Consider the following 26882-nt stretch of genomic DNA (forward strand, 5'->3'; position numbering starts at 1 on the left):
AAAATGAACGCTCAATAATAATGTATCTCACCTCCAATATTCAATTGTTATATGTCCATCAGTTTGAAAGTATAGGTTATGTTTTCTAAATATTTTATCAAAAGAATATTTAAAAGACATTAACAGAACTTTTTACCTCCTTCCCAACATCAGACAGGAAGTTACAGGTACATTCGATTGAATAAACAGCCTCCGCAGTTCGTTTATAAATACTGTAGTTTTCAGAATTCAGCTGTTCCAAATATGCCACAACAGCTTCGTGAATATTTGGATATTCCAAAGAAATAGGCATGTCCAAAGAAACTAAAAATAATGCTGCTGACAAAGGCTCTGGTAAAAACTGGCTTGCCTTAATGAATAAAAAAACAAAAGTTAAAAATTGTTTTAGAAAAATATGGTAGACTATGATTTTAATATAGCTAGCTCAACTTTTTATTTATATCATTGTCTATCACAAAGTCTATGCTTCTCCAAAGAAAATTCTATTCCTTAACACACCATTCACTTCTATGTCTTGTTCAATGTAATTTTTCTCTGCTCAAAACAACTCAAGTCCAAATTTCAACTCTTTCCAAAAGCCTGGCACACAGGATAGTTCCTCCTTCCCCAAACCAACAACCAGAGTCACTCTCCCCACCCCCCAGGCCGTGAACCTTGTTTATATCTCTGCTACTAAACTGAAGGCAGGAGGCTTTCTGATCTAAGTATTTCATGCTGTGCACATAAATCTGCAGAATAATGCAATAAAGTCCTGAAAACAAGAGCACTTCTCCACTGAAGCTGAACACATAACCCAGGGCTTATTAACTACATATTGAATTGAATAACACTAAATCAAACACAACTATAGATTGATTTGAACAGAAATTGATTTTTTGTTTAGTTCATATTTCAGAGGGGAAAGGAGAAATTCAACAATAATTACATAGTTCTAAAACACTCAGAGAGGAGTGACCCTTAATTAGTATAAAATTAACATGCCCAAATGAAATATTATACATTTTGTAACCTTAAAACAATTGATTTAAAATTGAAAGAACTGTTTCTTTGGGTTCTGTTTTTTAATGATTCTAGTTTGGTGATAGGATTCTATGAATGAAGGAAACAAAAAGGATTCAAAATTCAATGTTTGGAGAAAATCTTTTGGCATAGCCTATTACTTTGGCTGAAATGCTGTCTTTATTAAAGGGCAGGCTTGGTCACCATTTATTTCATGCATATCCTATTTTAAGAATAATTATTAACTGCCTGAAAATCTAACATTAAGGGCTAAATCAGCTAAATGATGCTTCTAAAATCAAATAAAGTTGCCAAATAAATATCAGAAACTATAGGAATCAAATTTTTAGTTCTATGTAATCATGAAATAAAGCCCTAACTATTAAGACAGCAGCTATTAGAAAATCAAGAGAAATTTCATGATTCTGTGAAGAACTCTCTTAGGGGGGAAAAAGAGAGGCAAACTAGATTATCTGCTCACCTATGGTTTGCTCACTCAGCAAATACTTGCTGGGCCCCTACTATGTTCCCCTACAGTATGCCAGGAGTCATTCCAGACCCTGGAGGCACAGCAGGAAACAAACAGAACCTCCACCCTCACGAAGGGAACATTCCAGTGGAGAAGGCAGAGTAAATCGATATATTTCATAAGATAGCAGGTGTGGCCAGCAAGTGCTAAGGCAGAAAACAACAACAACAACAAGAGATGGGAAAGATGGAGAGGAACAGCCACCTGGGGGGCAAGTGCTACACTCTAGAGCAGCAGGGAAGGCCTCTCTGATAGGGTGGATTTGAATCTCTGGCAGAAAAGCACCCATAGAAGAGTGAACTCCAAGTACAAAGGCCCAGAGACAAGGAGGCCAGTGCAGTTACCACTGAGGGATGGGGTTGAGGGCACTGGTGAACACATCAGGCAGGGCTCTGGGTCATCTTAAGACTTGCCCCTGGGGAAGCACTGGGAAATTTCAAGCAAGTATCAAGAGCAGCCTACAGGAACAGACGGAAAAGGGCAAGGGTGGAAATGAGAGACAGATGAGGAAGCTGTTGCAACAACCTAGGCAAGAAAGGTGCCTCGAACTCAGGTGACAACGGTGCGAACAGCAAGAAGGGTTCAGACTCCAGACAGATGTCAAGGAAGAAATGAGAAATTTTGTGGAGGGACTGGATCCAGGTGTACGTAAAAGACAGGAATCAAGGATGACTCTAAGTGTTCTGCCTGATCAACAACCAACCAGAAGAATGAAGGTGCTATCCACCCAGAGAGGCAAGACCGTAGAAAGACCAGAGAAGTGAAGAATTAGGGTTGAGACACGTGATGTTGGAAACATCGATCATCACCCAAGTGAAGATGTCAAAAAGGATGTTGAATCTACGAGTTTGCGCTTCAGGTGACACATGTGGTCTGGAACTATGAGTCGAGGAGGTGTCGGCAAACAGATGCTGTTTAAAGACCACAAATGGGTGAGTCCTGGGTTTCTATTCCTTTCAAAGGTTAGAGAGAAAGAAGAATTAGCAAAGGAGACTGGGAGTTGGGCACTGCGCCAAGATATTAAAGCCTCACGGATCTAACTCCAAAGGTGCTGTGTTCTAGTTTAAAAAGAGCTTTCTCTGACTCTAGTCACAAAAGTAAGAACAGCTGATGTGAGAATTCAGCGCCAAGCAGATGTCTAGCAGATCTCACTCACGTAATAAATATTAATTTCCTTTCTTTCTTTTCACCCCAACACTAAGAAATTCTGACATCTTCACTCTCCATACCTACACATGAAACTTCATCTCAGCAACTCAAAGCACCAGGCTCCAGTCTCAGGTTGAATCGTGGCATGGTCCAGCGGACTGATCACAGTCAACAGACTGAAGACCGCCATCCTACATTTATCAGCATTATTCACCTGTCAGTCAGAACTAAAAGTGAAGCCACTTCAGGGCAAATCCATCACCACTGTTAGATAAAAAGAATCAACAGTACTATCTCGAAGGCTGGAGTCGGGTGGGGCGGGGGGATAGGAGGGATATAACATTGCTTTCTGTGAACCTTCCCACTCAGAGCAGGCACGGCCTCATCCAAGGGCTTGTGAGAACTGCAGAACTAATGGATCAGAATATGCAAGATGTCATTAACGAGATCTCTAGGTGATCTGTTTGCACATTACACTTTAAGAAGTGCTGCTCTGAATCTATGAGCTTTAGCAAATTATTAGGGATATATATATCTCAGTGAAAAAATCAAAGGCTTATGGTATAAATTCTTCTGCATCCCCAGGCTGCTGGCTTAGAAAGAGCCAGAGTTTCCTACGATGCTCTGGATGCTGCTTCGAGCACAGGGCCAGTATTTTTAGCTCTTAACTTTTACCAAATTGATTTATCCAAACAGATCATTTTTCATAAGATTACCAATTCATCGTTTTAACCTGCTGATAGGTATTTTTCAAAATCTTTTCAAACCAATTATTATCCATTTCAAAAAGGCCTTCAAGGTCATCTTGCCCAAATTTCAAATCCAAGAAATCTCTACAAAGATTCACATTATCATTTTCCAACTTCCAATTTACATATTTGGCAGGTGGTAACTCAAATATTTAAAAACCACTTTCCAGGTTGAAAGTTTCAGAATCCAACCTCCATTTCAATTATTGGTGAGCCAGCAACAGGCAGAGGGCAGCATAATCATGAACCGAAAGAAATTTAACAGCAATGGAATAGGATTTTTGTCTGCATCTCATTTTAAAGTTCTTACTTTATTAATGAAAGCAATTATAACCATCTATAAACGAATACCTTAATCACAATCTCCTCCATGGCCTGATTTACTATTCTAATGAAATGCCAATTTATGTATTTAAGAAAGGTACCAAATTGACAGATAGTGACTTGCCTTCAAAAACAAAAACTAATAAAAAAAGAACTAACTTCAAAAACTAACACATACACAGAGGCTTTATATTATTCTAAAACTGAAGTAACTCAAAATAAAACATTTTTGATTTCTACTTTAATTGATTCCTATCCAAATAAGTACAGAGATGAAAAAAAAAGTCTATAGTCAAAAAGCAATAAATAAAATCATATGGTATAATTGATGTTTTACATCAATACTTTACATCAATACTATAGATAAATTGATCATTTGTAATACTTAGTAACAAGTTAATGTAGCACTACTAACTTTTCAGCTATATATTATTACATAAAGTGAGACATCCATATCTTAAATGCAATTATAGTCTTACATGACTGGAATTCTTCAATTCATAATGCTTAGACATTGGCAAATTTCTTCAAAACAGAAAATTTCTTTAGAAACATAATGACTAATGAATAAAAGGTAAAAATTAAAATTAATAGAGTGATGCTCTTTTTCCTAAAGCAAAATACTAAATTTAAAATTTAATGTTTTGTTCTTATTTTTCCAGATGACTTGGTAATATATTGCATATGTAAGTATTATGAAAAATATGGGAGTTTAGACACTATGCAGAATTCTAGAAAACAAAAGGGCAAATGTCTATAACAAAGGCACAGGAAATAGTTCTTTAGTTGCAGTAATTTCTCCTATACCTTCACTAAAACATGCCACACCTTTCTTTTTGCAGTAAGTACACTATAAAATATGTGTGCATGAATAATTTGAGATGTTTTACAACTAACATTCAAATTCAGAGATATAACCTCTATTTAAAAATACAGTCATGGGGCGCCTGGGTGGCTCAGTTGGTTAAGCGTCTGACTTTGGCTCAGGTTATGATCTAAGGGTTTGTGAGTTTGAGCCCAGCATTGGGTTCTGTGCTGACAGCTCAGAGCCTGGAACCTGCTTCAGATTCTTTGTCTCCCTCTCTCTCTGCCCCTCCCCTACTCTCTTTCTCTCTCTCTCAAAACAAATAAACTTTAAAAAACCGGTCATGAAATGATTTAAAAGAAATATGTACACCTACTAAAATCATCTTTAACATACAGTTATATAACAAACAACTGCTACAAGCAACAAAAGTGATGAATCTCAAAAAAAAAGTCTTGAGCAAGTACATACCTTATAATTCCATTCACGTAATGTTGAAAAACAGACAAACTGATTGATAGTGACAGAAGTCAGAAAGAAAGTTCCGCTTGGAGAAAGGAATGAGAGGTAACTGATGGGAAGGGACTTCTGAAATGCTGGTAACATTGTATTTCATGTTCTGGGGTGGTGGTCACTTTTTAAACACTTTAATACAGTGCATTGTAAAAACGCACTGAACGGCGTACTTTTCTAAACATGTTACACCACAATTTTAAGAAGTTACCTAAAAAGGAATTTTTTTTAGAAGTAATTTTTTTTCTATCAAATGACTTGTCAAAACTGTTCAAACATGTTAGTCTTTCTCAATTACTACCTTTCTAATATCATTAGAAATCATGAAATGAGCACAGGAAATTTACGACTGAACACTTACTTGTAACATTCAATAAACCACAAGGAACATTACCACCCTCACCTTTTCAACAGGGAGAAGCGTCTGCAGGACTCGGACCGCGAACAGAGAAGTGCTCACAAAGGCCATCCGGTGATGCACCAGCACCGCCTCCGGCTGGTCTGAACTGGCACCACTTTTATGGTAGCACATGGCATCTCCCAGGGACGCCAGCACCATGAGCAGCTTCTCTTTCTGCAGACATTTAAACACGAGATGGGAGAACAACCAATTTCAGGAGCCAGTATGGAAAATTTCATGGAGAATAATTTACAATAGTATGACAAATAACAAAACAAACCCAAACAAAAACTTCTTCCTCCCTATAAGAATAATCAATACCTGCTGAAATAATTTAAAATACTACCAGTGCATAATAGGCACACCTAAAGTTTTCTAAACTAACAATATTTACATATTTAATATGAATTGTAATAACGAATAAAAATAAATAAAAAAGTTTAATCAAGCATAAATTCCTCCTAGTTTCTAATACTTAATTGTTACAAGTTCAAAATCAGCATGTAAATCTCTCACAAAGTATTTATTAGGCCTACTGTATACTTAACACAGTGGTAGGTATAGTGGGGGGGAAATGCATTACTACAAGAGACATCCCTGCCCTCAAACTGATCCTAAAATTACTAAAGAAATGTGACAGGGAAAGTCATATAATTACAAAACAATTAAACAGCAAATCCTATGAGTTCTCTCTTCACGTAAAAAAGGCTGTTTCAAGGCAAATGTTCTGCCATCAGAAACTTCTAGGTAAGTTACTACTTAACTAGAAGTTATATCCTGTAAATTGAAAGACATACATAAACTACAAAGAGAAAGCTAACTTGCAAATCAATAATGATAGAGACCAAATCTTCTCTACATCTTCTATGTGTTGACATTCCCCCATAAACTAGCTGGTAAAAGGACAACATCACTAAGACAGAATAAAAGAGCACTGGAGATCTCACTCTCACCTTTCCACTGAGGATATATGAAAACAAAAACAGGAAATACTCTGTAAACTAAGGATAAAAATGTATGCCATTAATTTTTTCATTCAAGGATGAATATACTGGAAGCAAACTAAAAGGTATGAGGCCTAAAAAAAATTTATATAAAAGATCAAAGCTACAGTGAGATCCTGCTTCACCTCCATTAGGATGGCTATTAACATGAGTGGAGCTGGAGTGTGTTACGCAAAGGTAAGTCAGTCAGTCAGAGAAAAGCAAACACCATGTGATTTCACTCACGTGTGGAATTTAAGAAACAAAACAAATGAACACAGGGGAAGGAAAAAAAAAGAGAGAGAGAGAGGGAAGCAAACCATAAGAGACTCTTCACAATAGAGAACAAACTGAGGGTTGCTGAAGGGGGGATGGGCTAAATGGGAAGGCACTTGTTGGGTGAGGACTGGGTGTTACATGTAAGTGATGAATCATTAAATTCTACTCCTGAAACCAGTATTACACTATATTTTAACTATCTAAAATTTAAATACAAACTTGAAACAAAACAAACAAAAAAAAGACAAATATTAAGTGTTGGTGATGCAGAGAAACTGGAACCTCTGTGACTTGCTGGTAAGGATGTAAAATGGCGCCATTACTATGGAAACAATATGGCAGTTCCTCAAAAATTAAACACAGAATCACTATATGATCCTGCAATTTCATTTCTGGGTAACAGACCTACGAGAATCGAAAGCAGGGACTCAAACACATACTTATACATTAACGTTCACAGAAACATTGTTCACAACAGCCAAAAGTTGGAAAAGTGTCAATCAACATATGAACAGATAAACAAAATGCGGTATGCTGTCTGTACAGTGAAATGTCATTCAGCCTTAAAAAGGAATGAAATTCTGGCACATGACACATGAATGAGCCTTGAAAAACATCATGCTAAGTAAAATAAGCCAGACACAGAAAGACTAATATTGAATGATTCATTACACTTATGCGAGGTGTCTACAACAGTCAAGTTCATAAAGAAAAACGCAGGATAGAAGTTACTGGGGCCCGGGGAAAGGGGGAAAAGGAGTTATTGTTTAGTGGGTACAGAGTTTCCGTTTGAGATAACAGAAAACTTTTGGCGATAGAAAATGGTAATGATTGTACAACAATGTAAATGTATGTAATGCCACTGAATTATACACTCAAAAAGGATTAAAATGGGGGTGGCTGGGTGGCTCAGTAGGGTAAGGGTCCAGTTCTTGATTTCAGCTCAGGTCGTGATCCCAGGGTAGTAGGATCAAACCTCGTGTCAGGCTCCACAACAAGCATGGAGCCTGCTTAACATTCTTTCTCTCCCTTTCTCTCCCTCCTCTGCTCATCCTCTCTCTCTCTCTCTCTCTCTCTCACTCACTCAAAAAAAGTGTTTAAATTTTCCTATAAATCAAATAAGATTTCATGTTGAAGGAAAAAAACAAAATTAATAATTGACACATATTTAAAAAAAGACATCTTAAAAAAATTTTAAAAATAAAAAATAAAAATAAAAGGACACCTTTATCTTTGCACATAAAAGGTTAAAAATTAAATGTGTAGTAAAATATGAGCAAAATCTATGAAATATGAATAATGAATAATTAGGGGCAAAAAAAATTGGATAAAGGGGGTTATTTTCTCTTGATGAAATGCATAATTAAGAGTAAAGACCCAATATGAATTGAGTCTTTGTGGTCTGAAAAACAAACAATATCAAGCAAAATCTGTTATTGAAACAAAGATGGTTTAACAGGTTTTAGCCCAGTCATTTTTAACTTAATTTATAAATAAGTAGATATAAACTTTGATCATTTCAAAGACTACAACTCCTCACGTTTCCAAGAAACACTGGCAAAAACTATTTATTCACCCACAATGAAAAATTCAGTACATATTTAAGGCTATCTTCTCTAATCCCAAGAAAATAAAACTAAAAATTAATAAAATTTAAACCAGAGGCCATTATATTAATAACTATCAGCCCAAAGAAAACAAACTAGAAACACAGTAACAGTATTAATATTGACAGACAATTCTTCCACCTAGCACTTCTCCATTAAAATACTACTTTTAAATTTTTTTTTTTTTTAACATTTATTTATTTTTGGGACAGAGAGAGACAGAGCATGAACGGGGGAGGGTCAGAGAGAGAGGGAGACACAGAATCTGAAACGGGCTCCAGGCTCTGAGCAGTCAGCACAGAGCCCGATGCGGGGCTCGAACTCACATACTGCAAGATCGTGACCTGAGCCGAAGTCGGACGCTTAACCAACTGAGCCACCCAGGCGCCCCAAAATACTACTTTTATATACCTACAAACAATATATGTTATTCAACATTAACTTTGACAATTTGTAATTTAAATTCATGAACATTAATTGAAGATCTCAGTATTATAGAGCTTTTTCTAAAAAGTCTATTTTCTTGTGAAACTATTTCAAATAACCTTAATAAGTCCAAAGATGAATTGAGTGCTTCTCAAAATAGTATAAAAAGAAAGTACTACAATAATCAGGCTTGTGCAATCCTTATCAAAATAACACCAGCATTCTTCACAGAGCTAGAACAAACAACTCTAAAATTTGTATGGAACCAGAAAAGACCCCGAATAGCCAAAGCAATCCTGAAAAAGAAAACCAAAGCCGCAGCCATCACAATTCCAGACTTCAAGCTGTATTACAAAGCTATAATCATCAAGACAGTATGGTACTGGCACCAAAACAGACCCACAGATCAATGAAACAGAACAGAGAACCCAGAAATGGACCCACAAATGTATGGCCAACTGATCTTTGACAAAGCATGAAAGAATATCCAATGGAAAAAAAGATGGTCTCTTCAGCAAATGATGCTAGGCAAACTGGACAGCAACATGCAGAAGTATGAACCTGGACACTTTCTTACACCATACACAAAAATAAACTCAAAATGGATGAAAGACCTAAACATAAGACAGGAAGCCATCAAAATCCTCAAGGAGAAATCAGGCAACAACCTCTTTGACCTCTGCCACAGCAACTTCTTACTTGACATGTCTCCAGAGGCAACGGAAATAAAAGAAAAAATGAAATATTGGGATCTCATCAAAATTAAAAGCTTCTGCACAGCAAAGGAGATAATCAGCAAAACTGAAAGGCAACCGACAGAATGGGAGAAGATATTTGCAAATGACATATCAGATAAAGGATTAGTATCCAAATCTATAAAGAACTTACCAAACTCAACATCCAAAAAACAAATAATCCAGTGAAGAAATGGGCAAAAGGCATGAATAGACACTTCTCCAAAGAAGACATCCAGATGGGTAACAGACACATAAAAAGATGCCCAACATCACTCATCATCAGGGAAATACAAATCAAAACTACCATGAGATACCACCTCACACCTGTCAGAATGGCTAAAATTAACAATTCAGGCAACAACAGACGTTAGCGAGGATGCAAAGAGGAACACTTATGCTCTGTTGGTGGGAATGCAAACTGGTGCAGCCACTCTGGAAAACAGTATGGAGATTCCTCAAAAAAATTAAAAATAGAACTACCCTACAACCCAGCAATTGTACTACTAGGCATTTATCCAAAGGACACAGGAATGCTTATTCAAAGGGGCACATGCACCCCAATGTTTATAGCAGCACTATCAACAATAGCCAAAGTATGGAAAGAGTCCAATGCCTATAGACTGATGAATAGATAAAGAAAATGTGGTGTGTATATATATATATATATATATATATATATATATATATATATATACACATACACACACACAATGGAATAATACTTGGTGATCAAAAAGAATGAAATCTTGGGGCACCTGGGAGGCTCAGTCAATTAAGCATCCAACTTGGGCTCAGGTATTATCTCACAGTTTGTGGTTTAGAGCCTCACATCAGGCTCTGTGCTGTCAGCTCAGAGTCTAGAGCCTGCTTTGGATTCTGCGTCTCCCTCTCTCTGTGCCCCTCCCTGACTCATGCTCTGTCTCTATCTCTCAAAAATAAATAAACTTTAAAAAAAATTTAAATACAACAACAAAAGAATGAAACCTTGCCATTTGCAACAAAGTGGATGGCACTAAAGTGTTTATGCTAAATGAAATAAGTCAGTCAGAGAAAGACAAATATTATATGATCTCACTCATATGTGGAATTTAAGAAACAAAACAGATGGGGGTGCCTGGGTGGCTCAGTGGGTTAAGTCCAACTTAGGCTCAGGTCATGATCTTGAAGTTCATGAGTTCGAGCCCCACGTTGGAGCATGAAGACTTTCGGATTCTGTGTCGCCCTCTCTCTCTGTCCCTCCCCTGCTCATACTTTGTCTCTCTCACTCTCAGAAATAAACATTTAAAAAAAAAAAAAAAGGAAGAAACAAAACAGATGAACATAGAGGAAGAAAAGCAAAGATATTAAAATCAGAGAGGGAGACAAACCATAAAAGATTCTTAAATACAGAGAAAAAACTGAAGAGTTGATGGAGGGAGGTGGGTGGGGGGATGGGCTAAATGGGTGATGGGCATCAAGGAGGACACTTGTTGGGATAAGCACTGGGTGTCATATGTAGTGATGAATCACTAAATTCTATTCCTGAAATCATTATTACACTATATGTTAACTAACTTGGATTTAAAGTTAAAAAGAAAAAAAAAAGAATCAGGCTTGCAATTTTCACTATTCCCAGCGTTTCTTCTAAGCAAAATAAAAGGCAGGGTGGTAACGTTTTAAGAAAAGAAAGGATTAAAAAACAACAGAAACTAGTCCAGAGTTTTAATTTGTTGGGCTAAAAATGTTCAAAAGGCTATGAAGTAGTTGATGGAGGGGGAGGGAGGCCAGTTTTCAGAGGATATTCATTGTCATTACGAAAAGAAGGTACAGAATTAAATCAGATCAGCAAAATATCCCAAATAGTCTCAACAAGACAGAATTCACATTGTAAACACAATTTCTGCACTATGCATCCACACACTGTAACATAAGTGGTAGATACCGTGAAGCATCTGGAGTGAGCTGTCCCCCACAATGCTTCCAGCCTCATCCTCCACACTTGCCTTCCACGGCGGCCCACCACGCGCCCACCACGCGCCCACCACGCGCCCATCACCACAGCCCACCACAGGCCCCACCACCTCGCCCACCCACCGTGGCACGCGCAAACCTCAGCAAGCAGAAGAGCAAGCTCATCCTGCCTTCGGAAGGGAGGCCAAAACACTCAGCATCAAGTAGAAAGCCCTCTAAGAGCAGACTCTGTAGCCGACCAGCGTCCCTCCCGTATCTTCCACCTTGAGTTTTATGCTGTCTTGCTTGCTCGCCCTCACCAGTCCTCCCCCTCACCACCAGTGAGCACTATGCCTTCCTCCCTCTCATTCCCCTCCTCTCTGCCAGATAAAAGCCCTACCTTTATTTGCTGACCCAAATCTTAGGATTTCAGACTCAGTTCAGTCATGATCTACAAAAAGGCTTTCCCTGAGATTCTAAGTTGGGACTGGTGTCGTGGTATCCTTGGCAATAAAACACGATTGAAACCACAGAATCCTAAAGTGACCTTGAAAAAGAATCAGCTTCCATTTTCTCATCTATAACGTGTATTATCCACCTTAGAGGGTCCTGAAGATTAAGTGGCTTCATAAACACAGAGTGCTTAAACAATGACCAGGACAGAGTAAGCGCTATCCTTAAACTATCTTTGGTGAACTATTATCCCTCTAGGCTTACCTCTGTTTTACGAGTGTCACAACAGAAGTATCTATCTCCCATAAGAGTGAAAAGAACAGCCTCTTAGTCATCTTCCACCCCCAGTGCCTAGCATATAATAGGCAATCAAGAAATGTCTGGTGAACTAAAATCACGGTCTCTGGACTGGTGGCAGCAGCAGGAAGGCATATGCTAATTAGAGATTCCACTCACCCAATTATAAATTCACAGTCTGGTTCACTCACCCTTAGTGAGCCCTTACTGGGCACAAAGCCCTTCTCTCTAGCTGTGTTCACAATGCTTTCGGCCCCACTTAAACTCCAACCAGCAAGTCTTCAACAAGCCTGAACAACTGTTACCAGCAGGTCAGATGAGAATGTGGACGCAATGAGTCATAAATAAGGAGAAAAGACTGTTTTTCATGACATTGCAATGACAGCAGCCACAGAGAGGAGAAAGGCAAAACATGAACAGAAGACAGCCCCAGGAGTCTGGGGTTATCTGGCATGAGGTAAAGATTCTCACTCCTTGAATGGAATTTACCATGTGAATGAAGATAAAACAGACTTGAATTCAAAGGGAAGCAAAGAAGGAATCACATTCTTTAGGTCAACCTAACCTTTATAAGTACTTAACAATAAATTTTATAGGTGGGCTTGGGTAACTTAGTCAGTTATGCATCTGACTTTGGCTCACATCATGAACTCACCGCCTGTGAGTTTAGGCCCCACCTTGGGCTCAATGCTGACAGCTCAGAGCTCAGAGCCTGGGGCCTGCTTCTGATTCTGTGACTCCCTCTCTCTCTTCTACCCCTCCCCTGCTCATGCTCTGTCTGTCTCTGTCTCTCTGTCTCTCTCTCTCTCTCTCTCTCTCTCTCAAAAATAAACATTAAAAAAAAAAAAACATTTTTTATCTTAACAAAATATAACAAGTTCAGTAAAAATGTTTTTGTCTTGTATTTACTTCAAGGGAAATAAAAACATTCAATGTGGGGGGTGGGCAGGTTCCTTTGACTATGCCTACAGTTATGCCTACATAACTGAGGTATGAAGTACCAGACTGCTATCAGCACTATTTGGAAAGGTCTAAAGATTTGATTAGATATCCTCAGATATTTACTTTCTGAATTGGTAGCAACACATATATTATTTTGTTCCTTTAATGACTCAACAAAAATACTGTTCCTACCTTCCATTTTAAACTTGATAAAAGTAGGGACATTACGAAACTCTATTGTTTGCTTCTATTAACATATACCCAAAGGAATAAGATTCTTTTCCTAGGAGGCATTTATTCTCTTAAACCAGTAAAGTAAATTAGATATAATTTTAAGCAGTACTGTTTTATTTAACATTTCTATCATACCAATTGGCACTTCTACAACAGATTTAACCTTTAAAGTAAAAATAATTCATTGAATCATAAAACATCAGCAGCCAAAAGTTAAAAGTGAATGACTAACTTTTACAGATAAATGTTCTGGCCAAGAAATTTTAAGTTAATTTAAGAAGCAACTGATAAAACATTCTTCACACTTCAAAGAAAAAAAAAATCACTTGTTGAAAACCTTCAATATGTGAAAATCTTCTAAAAGTACTACCAAATAGTATGATAACCCTAAGAACTAAAGAAAAATTAAGAACTATTATCCCTATTTTATGGGTAAAAACATTGAAGTACCTGAAACAATGTTATTAAACCTTTGTAAAATGTGTGTTTTTCTTTTCAAGAGATGTGTGTGTATTATGTGTGTGTGTGTGTGTGCTTCAAGGTCTAAGATTTCCACACATGGGTATTGGTATTAAGTAAAAACAGTATTTTGTTTGTTTTTTATGTTCTAATCCCGATCTACAAGGATCAGGTAGCCTATAACAAAGTTTAATAAAACAAAGATCTTAGTCAAAATAACATAAAGAGAAAAAAATTGGCAACTATAGGAAACAATGCATATTTTTGTGATGAATAAATTTTGCTCTAATAGAAAAGACAGAATATCAGTCCTTCAAAGAAATCAGATGATAATTTTAAAACTGAATATATAAAATGAAAAATGATTTGTGATATACTGAAATGTACCAAAGGGTATGGTTTCCAATTACATGGAGATTTCTCTGGTAGTTTACAGATTTATGAAAATAATGCTGTAATATAACGGTTTTGGGGTTCCTGTACACATGTTGATCAGTCATGCCTACTCAAAACACTTCTTTCAGGGGCACCTGGGTGGCTCAATCAGTTAAGCATCCAACTTTGGCTCAGGTCATGATCTCACAGTTTGTGGGTTAAAGCCCCATGTTGGGCTCTGTGCTGACAGTTCAGAGCCTGGAGTCTGCTTCGGATTCTGTGTCTCCCTCTCTCTCTGCCCCTCCCCACTTGTGCTCTGTCTCCCTCTATCAAAAAGAAATAAACATTTAAAAAAAATTTTTTTTAACTTTAAAAAACATGTGCAGTTTACTATATGTCAATTATACTTCAATAAAGATGTTAAACACCCATGTAAATATACATTCACACACATATATATGAATAAATACTAAGAAATGTGCAAAATCTATATGAGAAAAATACTTTTGAAAGACAAAAATGTAGACTTCAAGAAATAGATATAGCACATTTTCCCCAAGGTGTGGAGAAAATCTAACTATGATTCAAAATCCAGAACCAATTTTTCAAAAATAACCTGATAAAGACAGCTATATAAAAATAAACAAATGAGGGGTGCCTGGGTGGCTCAGCCGGTTGGGCATCTGACCTCAGCTCAAGTCATCCCATGGTTCGTGAGTTCAAGTCCTGCGTCAGGCTCTATGCTGACATCTCAGAGCCTGAAGCCTGCTTCGGATTCTGTCTCCCTCTCTCTCTGCCCCTCCCCTGCTCATGTTCTGTCTCTGTCTCAAAAATAAATAAAACACTAAAAACAAATTTTTTAAATAAACAAATGAATAAAGCTTTTGCACCGTCAAAAGCATCATTTGCAAAGTCAAAAAAAAAAAAAAAAAAAGAAGGAAAAATATTGCAACCTGTCTTGGAAAGCCAATGTTCTTCATATATAAAGAACTCATGGAAGTCAGTTAAAAGAACAAAAGACCAATGACCCGAGAGAAAAGTGGATAAATGCTAGGAATGTTCACAGAAAAAGAAATGAAAATGACCCTCAAAGTTACAAAAAGATGCTCCACTTTACTAATAGAGAAGAACAAACTAATCCTACACAGACATTTCATGTATCAATTAGCAGAATGGCAAAAATCTGAGGTCTGACCATAAACCCTGTTGCTGAGTGTATAGGAGAAAACACTTTCTAATAAACTGCTGGAGAGTGAATGCAGTGGTATAGCTGAAGAGGAGAATGCAAAAATATCTACAATTTAAAATTCATTTACTTTTTTAATTGAAGTATAGTTGACATACAATGTTACATTTAGTTTTCAGGCGTACAATACAGTGACTCCCCAACTCTATGCCTGATGCTATGCTCACAAGTGTAGCTACCATCCATCACCATACATGCTATTACAGGATCAGGGATCGTATCCCCCGTGCTATACCTTTCATCACCATGACTTAGATATTCCATAATTAGAAGCCTGTACCCACTTTGCCCGTCCCCATATCCACTCTCTCTCCGACAACCTTTTTGATAGAGCGATCCTACTTAAAGAAATCTACCCTAGAAACACACTTGTACATGTATGAAATGACATATGCACATTATGCATATCGCATAATTTATATAAAATGACATATGCACATTATTCATATCACATAATTTATATTAGAAATTGTGTCCATCAATAGGAGACTGGGTGAATAAACACACACTGAAACACGTGCAGCCTATGAAAAAGAATGATGAATACCTCCACATGTGGACATGGAAAACTCTCCACACCTATGATTCTGTGCACACAGGATGTATTTTTAAGTTATAAAAATAAGGTGTAGAACCATATATGACACTCTATCATTTATGTAAGAAGTGGGAAGAGCAAACTTGCTTACATTTATAAAAACTAAAATAAAAACAGAAACAATAAACCAGAAAACAAGATGGCAGGGAAACACCTGAGTTACGTGTTGGTGAGGAGAAAACAATTCCCAAAAGTAAAAACAAATGAAAACAAATCTAACTGTACAATAAATTGGAAACAGAAAATTCTTCGAAGTGACTTCAAGGCACAATTGTTTTCCTGTATATTCTTAATGAGATTTAGTCTAAGTCAAAAAGAACCACAAAGAAATCTTGAACTTTTATTAGTTACTGACCACAGTGATACTAACATTGCTATTCTGAAACTACTTGGAATATGCTGAAGATTAAAGCTAACAAGCAGTTATGTTGCTATTGCTAAGAACTAAGACTTTCTATGAGCAACAATACAAGTATAAGCAAAGAAATACAAGTTTAAAATCTGAGAAATAGCAATCTGAACTTATATTTTTAAAATACATATTCCTAGTTCAATTACTAAACAAAAAAATGATATCACAGTAGCTGTAAATACCCCATTGGCCTGCTTTTGATCTTGATATACATTCCCCCATTACAAGTAACCAGAATCAAAAAACTAATTAATTTATGACAGTAATCAGATTTTCTAGAGAAATGGCCTACTCCAGAATGCACAAAATAAGCCTGAAACATACTGTATCTGAAAGCTCTCAAAGACTAATGAGAAAATAAAACCAGCTTAGAAAGACTAAAATAAAATAAGATACTATTTATCACATCCCAAAGAAAATACTGATTCTCACCATATCTATAGCAAAGAGGCTGCTGTCATCCCAGATATCTGCTGAAATTGCTTCACCAATAAGTATCACATCCTCTGCAAGCAATTCCAGAACTCTTATTATCATTTGTCTACTCCCTAGGAATATAAATAGGAGAGAAGAAAAAAAGTTAACTTTCAAATGAACATCTAGATATCATAGTGCTCAATCCTCTCATTAGTCATGCCCCAAACTCGTTTAATTTTTTTGGTGACTTCAGAATCATTGAAGGACATGAATAGGAAAGTCAGAATCTACAATCACCATTAACACTTCTGTTCCATTCACAATACTATTTAACCACAACACATCAAGTGTGCTCATAACTAAGAAAGATATTCCAAAAGAAAGTAGCAAATCCAACTAAAAATGCCCTTAGATTAAAATGTTTCTAATTCCAAGACCTTCCGTGTTACATGTAATAGGTGACAAAGCACCAGGTGAGGTTTAGAAAATGCATTCTGTTATTCTATTTAGCGCTAGAAGACTCCAGCCTTGTCAGAAGTATTACACCACACCTGAGTTGCCTGGGAAGCTGAGCTTGGACTGGACCAACTAAAGGAATAAATGTCCATGATGGTGTTTGTTGAAGAAACTTCAAAACATTCCACCTGAAATAGGTTCTCAAGCCTATACTGACTTAAAACTCTAAAAAAATTCCAAAAGAAACTGTGCTGTCGCAATCTCTTTTCTCCACAGAGTATCATAGGAGTTCTACTATTCAAAATCACAAGTGAGGTGAATATTCAATCAAGACTTTCCTGCCCCATATACCAGAGGTCAATTTCCAACGAGAGAAGTAAAACAAACTGCCAGATCATAAGGGTCTAGATTAATTGTTTCTTTAGAACAGCTGCAGCAAGTTCTCTTGGAAATCTCTTATGATATTGAATAATTACAAATAACGCAATAATTTATCACAAAAGGGCAAGAGGACATTTAGAAAATTTTATGTACCAAGATATAGCTTTATAATTATCAATGTGACTTTTTACAGCAAATTAAGAAAAGGTTAAATGCAAAATCATTACATCTAAAACACTCTTCTCAGTCTACCACGCAGACAAACGTGTACACTTTATGATGCCAAAGTTCCGCTCCTCCTTCATTTCACATTACGAGTACGTGAATTACTGTGTCCTTCTAACTCCTGGAAGCAGTTATTCAGTCTATGGTAAGTTAGGGTATATGGTTTTCCACAGGATAAAAAAATGTTTAATGCTTCGCAAACACAGCCCTACATCCTGCTTCCCTCACCACCACCTTCAAGAATGCAAAAATAAGCCACAGAGCTTAAAGAACCATTCAAATGGGATAGATTTTTTTATTGAGCCATTACAAAGCAAAAAAGGCAAATCTTGTTTATCTTGTATTCATATCTCAACAAGGTTATCAACTACAAAAAACGTATAGAGTTACAGAATAAAAAATCATTACTGCTCGCAATATGCTAAGGTCTTAAGAGCGTGGACGTTGGGTTCAAGCCTCTGTTTTAGCTGCTTGCCTTTGGATCGGCTTCTAAACCACTCTAAACCGCAGGTTTCTCATTTGTAAAACAGAGATAAAAGTAGTAACTAGCACTTATGGAAAGATAAAATGGCTGTGAGAGGAGCACGTGCGGTGACGCACGCGAGGCCGAACGTGATGGCTGAGCGAGGCAGGAAGTCCCGCGGAAACCACTGTCAGGACCAGACTCCGTGGGACAGCAGCCACGCTGTTACCGTTCTCATCACCCTTTCCTAGAATTACAACTACGTTACAATGCATACTTCAGTACATCTTTGCAAATCTACCCAGCACATTTGAGAGAAAAAGCAACTCCACAATGTTTGGGGGCTTTGGGGTGTGGGGTTTTTAGAAAAAGAAATGACTACAAAGGTAAGAATCTACTTTGGGGTTTATTTCTATTTTTCACATGTTTCACGGCTTACTACGAACTGAGTGGGAAGACTGAATAACTGAGAGCCACTCAGAAAGTTTCCAAAGGGCAAAAGCCGAAGATCTTTTTGTCCTGACCTATTCACGCTCGCCCACCTTCTCTAACTGAACCCAGCCACACTGTCCTTTCAGTGCTTACGTTCAGCCATACAGAGGTGGAAGCCTGGGCAATGAAAAGCCACAGATGGAAGGGCATCCACATTTACTCAGAAGACAATAACGGCCTTCCTAAGTTCTTAAGGATTTGTGTCCCAAAAGATACGTAAATACAAGCTCTAAAGGTCCCAACACGGAAGATGAAAGAAAGAAAACTAAGAGCCCCAGAAAACGGACAAACAAGCACCAATCATACAAAAAGAACTAACCTGTTCTTAAGAGAGGAACTGCCGATTCCAGGACAGAGACACAGAACTGGGGAAGACTGAGCTGGAGGAACTGTAGCTCCAGCACATCTTCGGTCTCCAGCTCCGGCAGCTCTATGTGCGCCATGTCCACAGGCGAAGGCACAGACACCCTGGAGTGTACGGGGGCATGACTCCCGCTCCCACTGGAAAGTCAACAAACGACAACCCTTGAATATGGAAACGGCCACAGAGAGCTGTACCGCCCACCTGCTGTCTGGCACATTAAAAGCCCCACACTGGACACAACCATACTGCCTCACGCGACCACTGTGCTCAGATCTGTGAAACCTTGACAAATTTACGAGACTAAACTGCATAAAGATGGCTCAAATCGTAAATGAAACCAAAAACGCATTTATATATATTGCTTTTCAAAAGGGATGGTCTCAGAATTCCTGTAGCAGCAGTCAACATGAGCACAAAGAACCTGTTCATTTCTACAGAAGAGCAAGCCAATTCAGAGCAAAGTTCTTCTGTAATCGACTTATAGAGGCAAAACTGAATCATTTACATAGTTTCCTAGATTTTGTGTGATTTTCACCAAATGTTCTAAGTGAGCCAATGTTCACAACCGAAGAATGCTAGAAAATGCCAGAAAAATAAGAGGAGAAATGAATGACTTCATTTAGTGCACTCAACATCACGTAATGATTTTGAAAATGTACCAAAGAGCAGAACATCCCACCTTTCTTGGCTTTCTTCATTAAAAATTCCCACCTTAGTTGTAAAGTGGTGGTGTGGGGATAAAGTGCCATAGAAAGGCCTGAACCTCACAATTACCAAGGACCTCAAAATTTTTGACTTTTAATGTTATCCACAATCGAAGCTGAACCACAGATACCCTAATGCTGTTGAGCACGTAAAACTCCCCAAATCTATGTTTTGTCATTTGTTCAATTTCAACATCCCAAAATACGAAAATGAGGTGGGCTTCTCTCTAGTCTCAAAGGCCCCTTGAGGAAGGTGTTCACTCAGGAGCGAAAATTCAGAAGCATTAGCTATAGCACAGTAGATACAGCTTAGAGAATGAGGCAGACAGGCTCTGGAAGAGTAACGAGAAAAGCCGTGCCTGACCAACACCAGCTCCTACGGAAGGGTCAGGAGCACAGGCTCTCAGATCCTACTGTCTATACCCCGGCCCTCTCACCAACCGTATGAGCTGGGGTAAGGCGCCCTGCACCTCCGAACCAGGCTTTCCTGTACAAGGATGATGATACCAATGCTATCACAGGACCGGGAGGACAACGGAAGGCCATGAAGCACGTACGGCACTCGGCGAAACACCAAGCACGCAGCCAACATCAGTCAGTGTCAGTTGGTGGCAGCAGCATCGTGAGAAAATAATGACGCCAACAGACAAGCGTTCATCTCCCTGAGCGTTTATTAGAACGACACCGAAGAGACTAACATGTTTATAAGATGCTTGTGGCACAAGAATGAGCTAACACACAAACACCATGCCAGCCCCTTTAAGCAAAGCTGATGTGTAGAAATCTGTATTTACACAAATGAGTAAAATACCATAAATTGTGCACTTTAAAGGAACTTTCCTTTACAGTCTCCAATCATTCCCTTTAATAGTAAATACTGATACACCCAAATTATGATTAGAGGGGCACCTGGGTGGCTCAGACGGTTAAATGCCCAACTCTTGGTTCCAGCTCAGGTCATGATCTTGTGGTTCACGAGTTCGAGCCCCACGTCAGGCTCCGTGCTGATGGTGTGGAACCTGCTTGGGATATTCTTTGTCTCTCCCTCTCTCTCTGCCCCTCCCCTGCTCACTCTTCTTGCTCTCAAAATAAGTAAATAAACTTTCAAAAATCTTTTAAAACTTACGGTTAGAGTCACAAATATGGGTTTAAAATATTATCAAAGAGGCACCTGGGTGGCTCAGTCAGTTAAGCATCTGACTCTTGATTCTGGCTCAGGTCTGGATCAGACACAAGGGACTGAGCCCCACGATGGGCTCTGCTCTGAGCGTGAAGCCTGTTTTACATTCTCCCTCTCTCCTTCTCCCTCCTGCCCTCCCTCTCACACACGTGCGCCCTCTCTCTCAAAATAAATAAAACATTTAAAAAAATTAAATCTTACTAAAATGTACCTATCATTTAAAATTATGCTTTTAAACTAGATCACATTTCATCTATGGCTAATAAAAACAATTAAATGGGCCAGAATCCTCATTGTTTTTCTAATGAAATAGAAAGGAAGAGAAAATATAGCTCACTATGTAGCATATGGAATCAAAGTACTATTTTGTGAACATTGTGTTTTGGCAGGGACACACACACAGACATACACACAGGGAAACATACATACATGCACATACATGCAGAGCATACGTCTGTGTACTGAGTATTGAGTTGCATGTAATATTATTTCGTACTACGGGTCATTGTCAAAACGTATGAAAACCACTGGTTTAACACAAGGCCAATACCTGTGGTAATTTTCCAAGAGAGAAGACAGAGAAAAACGTTAATCTCCCTCTCAAAGTAAAATACACACACACAAGTTAACTGGGCTTTTCAACAGTCACCTGGAAGACACTGCGTCCCAATCCTGACCGTCTCCCCTGGGTCGCTGACCTGTGCGTCCAACCACAGAAGGCCGGGGGCTACTGCTTCCTGGAGAAGGATTCTGGGAATGATGAACAGCTCTAGCTTCATGACAATAAGACAAAGAAGAATTTTGGGAAACTGTATCTGAGAGGAAAAAAGAAAAAAATTATCCCTCAGTAGAGACAAATTATGATTATGAAGAATTTACATCATTCTTTCAAAAAACAGTAACAAAGTTAAAATAGTAGAAATGCTTCTCTTGGGGTAAAAGTAAAGTATTCTTTTCTGCAAGTATTCACTTAGCATTTGCATCTAACATTAGGTGTACCTCTAACTGGCCTGATTACATGCAGCCTCTAGCCGGCATTACTGACTTGGAACATTTGGGACCACCAAGGCAAAACAGCAGATTAGGCACATCCCTGCTCATAAGTCCACAAGAAACCCTACCTCAAACCACATGCAAAAATTAGCTCAAAATGGATCAACAACCTAAATATGAGAGTTAAAATTATAAAGCTCTTAGCGGAAAATATAGAGGTAAATCTTCATGATCTTGGACTTGGCAACGGATCTTTAGATCTGAAACCAAAGTACAACCAAAGAAAATACAGATAAATCGGACTTCATCAAAATCAAAGGACATTATCAAGAAACTGACAACTTACAGACTGGGAAAAAATATTTGCAAATCATATATCTAAAAAGGACTTAGTAACCAGGATATATAAAGAGCTTCTAAAACAACAAAAACAACAACAACAACAACAACAAAAAAAAAAAAAAAAAAAAACACCCAATTTAAACATGGACAAAGAACTTTAAAAGACATTTCTCCAAAGAAGACATACAAATGGCCAATAAGCACATAAAAAGTCACTAGGAAAATCCCTAGTCATTAGTCAGGAGTCTTTACCAGAACCACAGTGAAATACCAGTTCATATCTACTAGGAGGACTAGGATTTTAAAAAGGGAAAATAACCGAGTGTTAGCAACATATAGAGAAACTGGAAGCCTCACAGGTTATGGTGGGGATATAAAATGGGGCAGCTAGTGTGGAAAACAGTTTGGTGGTTCCTCAGAGAGCTAAAGGTGAAATTAACATATGACCCAGCAATTCCACTCTTAGGTATATACCCGACAGAACTGAAAACGGGTTCAAAGAGATATGCCTATGTTCACGGACATTATTCACAACAGCCAAAACATGAGGACAACTCCCGGGTCCAGCAACAGATAAACGTATAAACAAATGTGGTGTATACAGAAAAAGGAGTGAAATTCCGACACAGCTACAATACAGATGAACCTTGGAAGCATCATGCTAAGTGAAATAAACCACACCCAAAAGGACAAATATTGTATGATTCCACTTGTATGAGATACCAAGAACAGACAAATTTAGAAACAGAATGTAGAGAGGTTACCAGGGGCTGCAGAGGGAAGGGGACACGGGAATAGGGCTAAATGGTCACAGATCTTCTATTTAGGGTGATGAAAAACATTTGAGAACAGAAAATGGTGATGGGTGCATAAGAGTGTGAATGTAATAATGCCAACAAAATTGCACATTTTAAAATGGCTATAATGGCTTGTGCTACATATTTTACCGTAATTTTTTAAAGGAATTAAGTAAAATAAAGGCATTTTCAGGAGGAGAAAAAAAAAGCTCTCCGAGAGCGTCTTACCGCACTTCAAAGAAAATATGAAATCCTTACCAAGATCTACAAGTCCCAATACAGTCGGCCCCTAGCTACCTCTGTTCTCACTTCATTTCCCTCTCTGCTCCCCGCTCCCCATTTACTACATTTCAGTCACATGTCTGCCTTTTTTCTGTTCCTCCAGAATATCACCTCCCAAGGCCTCCGACCTTCCAGGAATACAGTTCCTGCAGCTCTTCAAGGGGATGGTTCCTCCTCGCCCCTCAGGTCACCTCCTCTGAGGGGCCTTCCCCACCCATCCTATCCAGGTAAGCCTCACTTCCCCTGTCATTTTCAGTCACATCACCCTGCCTATTTCCTTTGAGCACTTCTGATCTGAAACAAACTTGTTTGCTTGTTTATTACCTGTCCCCAACCTTCTCAAGGATGAGCTCAGAAGGGTGGGGACCTTATCTGTTTTGCTCAGTGTTGTACCCCCTAGAGACTAGAATATCAGTCAGCATATAGTTGGTGATAAATAAAAATTTAATACATGAGTAAATCTTCAAAGATAATACTTTTATCAATATTATAACTCTTATTCTGATGAAATATGGGGTATCCACAAGCTCTCTGCTATCAGTCATTGCTAACATTCCTCAAATGTTAATGAGGAACCCTATACCCTCTGAGACCTATAATAAACCTAATGTATAGCATAAGTATTCAAGTAGCATAGGATCAGCGAAACTCTGAACAGAATGGGATTAACTGTGAAGCATGATGACAAATCACTGTAATTTAATATTCAACTTTCAATGCATATGGCATAAGTGCACAGAATTTCTAAGCTGTAAATACTGCCGACAAAGCCGGCCGAGTGCTCTAGTTGGCCATTAGGTGGTGCTTTTTCCCTTAAAAGTCTGGCACTGCTATCATATTATAAATACTCTAACTACATCACAAGCCGCATAAAAAGTTTTCATAAAATACAAATCAGGAGCACCTGGATGGCTCAGTTGGTACAGGATGCAACTTTCTGATCTCGAGGTTGTGAGTCCAAGCCCTATGTTGGGTGGAGAGGTTACTTAAAAATAAATAAACATAAAATATACCCAAAAGTTAAAAAAATATATTTATTAAAAAAATACAAATTGTTATTTTTTTAAACCAATCTATTAATACAACAAGTAACTTCTAAAATGCCCAAGGTCCCACATAAATAGTTGAACTCAGAATTCTAACCCCTGGCTCCCAACATCAGTATATGCCTAAGAGAAAAGAAAAAAATCTTGCAAATGGTTCTTATCAAAAAAAAAAAAAAAAAGGACAGGATCATGAGTGGTTCTGTCACTCACACGATTGGTTTTCAAGTGATTATCTGATTGCCTTTAGGAATGAGGAGTTTATGCTGTGAATATTTACACAGTAAGAATAATAGAAACTTCTCAGAAAAATCTGCAAATACCACCAGTGACTAATGAATAAATAAACATAAATACCTTGTTTACTAGAGAAAAAACCTGGATCACGGTGAAAGTTCAGTCTGTTTCTTAAATACACGCACAGCTGCTGCAAACAGGACACAGACTGTAAGGCCAGGCGATGCTTTCCGTCTCCTCCAAAGGCCAGTTTCAACAGAGATAAAAGGCTCTGAAATATGATGAATGAAATGAATGAAAATGATCAATGAAAGTGGGTGTGGAGTTTAAGTAAGGTTAAATGAACAATCAAAGGAAAGCAAATAACTTGTAAAATATTTGTAAGACATAAGAAACGGAAATAGGCAAAAATGACTTAGCAATGGGATAAAGCGAGACAATAAAATTTAAAAAGAGTCCGTGTTTGTTGCATCTAAAGTGTGTAGGTGGAGTACCTATTCTGGGAGAACATGAATTACTCCCCATTCAGGACGTAAGTTACGAAGTAGTTTTTAAAAATAACAGCAAGCCTTCAGCATCTCAAACAGCTAAATCATCTTGCCACGTTTTGGCAGCTAACAGCTTTCCTCTCCTCTGCTGCCTTCTGACAACTGCCATTGTCACACTGTGTCTTCATACTTACCATTCAGGGGCCTCCATTCAGCCCTGTGATTACGGAGCGAGGGTGCTGAGGCATCACTAGCTGCTGCAGATAGGCCACAACCCTAGACCCCACATCCCAAGCTCTACCATATAAACCACAGAATCTATCTGAATTGCTCATTGCCCTATTTCCCCGGCATCCAGCCCTGTGCCTTACACATCCTACATATTCAAAAAACAATGGTATTCTTAGATGAAGAATGGTTACTGCTGCCCAACTTCAATTTCCAAAGTCTATTCTCCCCTTATGCAACCCATAAAAGGTAAATTCAAGGTGGTCAAACTGGACTTACTTGTGTGTGTCAAAAGAGACCACCTCTGATCAGAAGAACTACCACCACCCAAAGAAGAGCACAAGTGGTTTCAGTAACCAAACACTTCATTTTATAAATATAATAGTGCACACTCCTTCCCAAGGACTCCTACTTTGCAAAATCTGTTTCATTGTAAAAAAGTTCTCTATTTCCAAATCTACAACAATTACAGAGGATTCATACCTGAACAATTTTTGGCCTTTGAAGAAAAATTTCAGCAGGAAAATCTTGCATGATAACATCCTTCAATAGTTCACAGGTATTCCAGATTAAAGTGTGGTTACTACTTCTTAAAGAGCTACAAAAAGATAGCATTATTTATTTTTAAAAAGAGCTTATCTGTACCAGATTCCAAGTAACCTAGTAGCGTAATGACTCTACTAACAGTCCTTCAGGTCTCAATTGAGACTTCACTTCCCTGGGCAGCCTTCCTAGATCTACTCCGTAATCAGGAACTCTAGGATAGGTCCTTCTTCCATATGCCTATATTCGGTGCAACAGCAATTGCCTGTTGACTTTCTAACCCCCACTAGAGCCTCCTCGACAACAGGCACTACACAGTATCCACCACAGTAGGCCAACAAAATCACAATGCTATAAATGAGATCAATGAAGTCAAAGGGCACAGAATGCCATGAAATTCGCTAAACGAATTAGGAAGTAACACAGAAAAAATAACAGGAAACGTAGAGTTTAATTCTAGAAATTAGATTTATTACTGCTCTTCCCCAAGCTAGTGAGTCAAGCTGGGATTCCCCTCCTACCGCAGAGGACACCCCTCACCTTCTCAGACAATATGTGACCCCCTAGGGATATAGCAGAATCCACACGCCCCCCTCTCGGCCCAGCTCCAGCCCACCATCCACCACCCAAAGGGGTGTACTACAAACTGTGTCTCTTCCTGGGGGCCCAACTCAGACTGCCTGCCCCTTTCCTACGTGTACCCACCTCTTCAATAGGTTATTCCAAGAGAATTTAATGATGCCTTAGGAGTGCCAGCATCAAAAAGCATTTAACAGCCTGTAGCTGCTTATGTCATCCTAAT

General features: G+C 38.3%; 1 protein-coding gene and 1 long non-coding RNA gene across 9 annotated transcripts in view; one reads left to right on the plus strand and one right to left on the minus strand.

The window, feature by feature from the left end:
* The window catches only part of LOC122203208, a 37195-nt gene extending 13433 nt beyond the window's left edge, over window positions 1–23762 (plus strand). The window contains exon 3 of the long non-coding RNA XR_006195085.1: window positions 23645–23762. This is a non-coding gene — a long non-coding RNA (uncharacterized LOC122203208). The remainder of the gene's footprint in view (window positions 1–23644) is intronic.
* Window positions 1–26882, minus strand: part of RTTN (rotatin) — a 161698-nt gene that overhangs the window by 128527 nt on the left and 6289 nt on the right. For 4 of the 8 annotated variants that reach the window (XM_042909789.1, XM_042909788.1, XM_042909787.1 and 1 more), the window contains 7 exons: window positions 26021–26135; window positions 24942–25092; window positions 21777–21942; window positions 19199–19380; window positions 16878–16993; window positions 5472–5642; window positions 137–349 (listed from right to left, as the gene is read on the minus strand). In XM_042909789.1, coding sequence (XP_042765723.1) covers window positions 137–349; window positions 5472–5642; window positions 16878–16993; window positions 19199–19380; window positions 21777–21942; window positions 24942–25092; window positions 26021–26135 — 1114 coding nt within the window. Of the gene's footprint in view, window positions 1–136; window positions 350–5471; window positions 5643–16877; window positions 16994–19198; window positions 19381–21776; window positions 21943–24941; window positions 25093–26020; window positions 26136–26882 lie in introns of those variants that run through there. The other 4 variants (XM_042909790.1, XM_042909792.1, XM_042909793.1 and 1 more) reach the window with 4 other exon arrangements.

This window comes from Panthera leo, chromosome D3 (assembly GCF_018350215.1).
Source record: "Panthera leo isolate Ple1 chromosome D3, P.leo_Ple1_pat1.1, whole genome shotgun sequence".
Lineage (NCBI taxonomy): Eukaryota > Metazoa > Chordata > Mammalia > Carnivora > Felidae > Panthera > Panthera leo.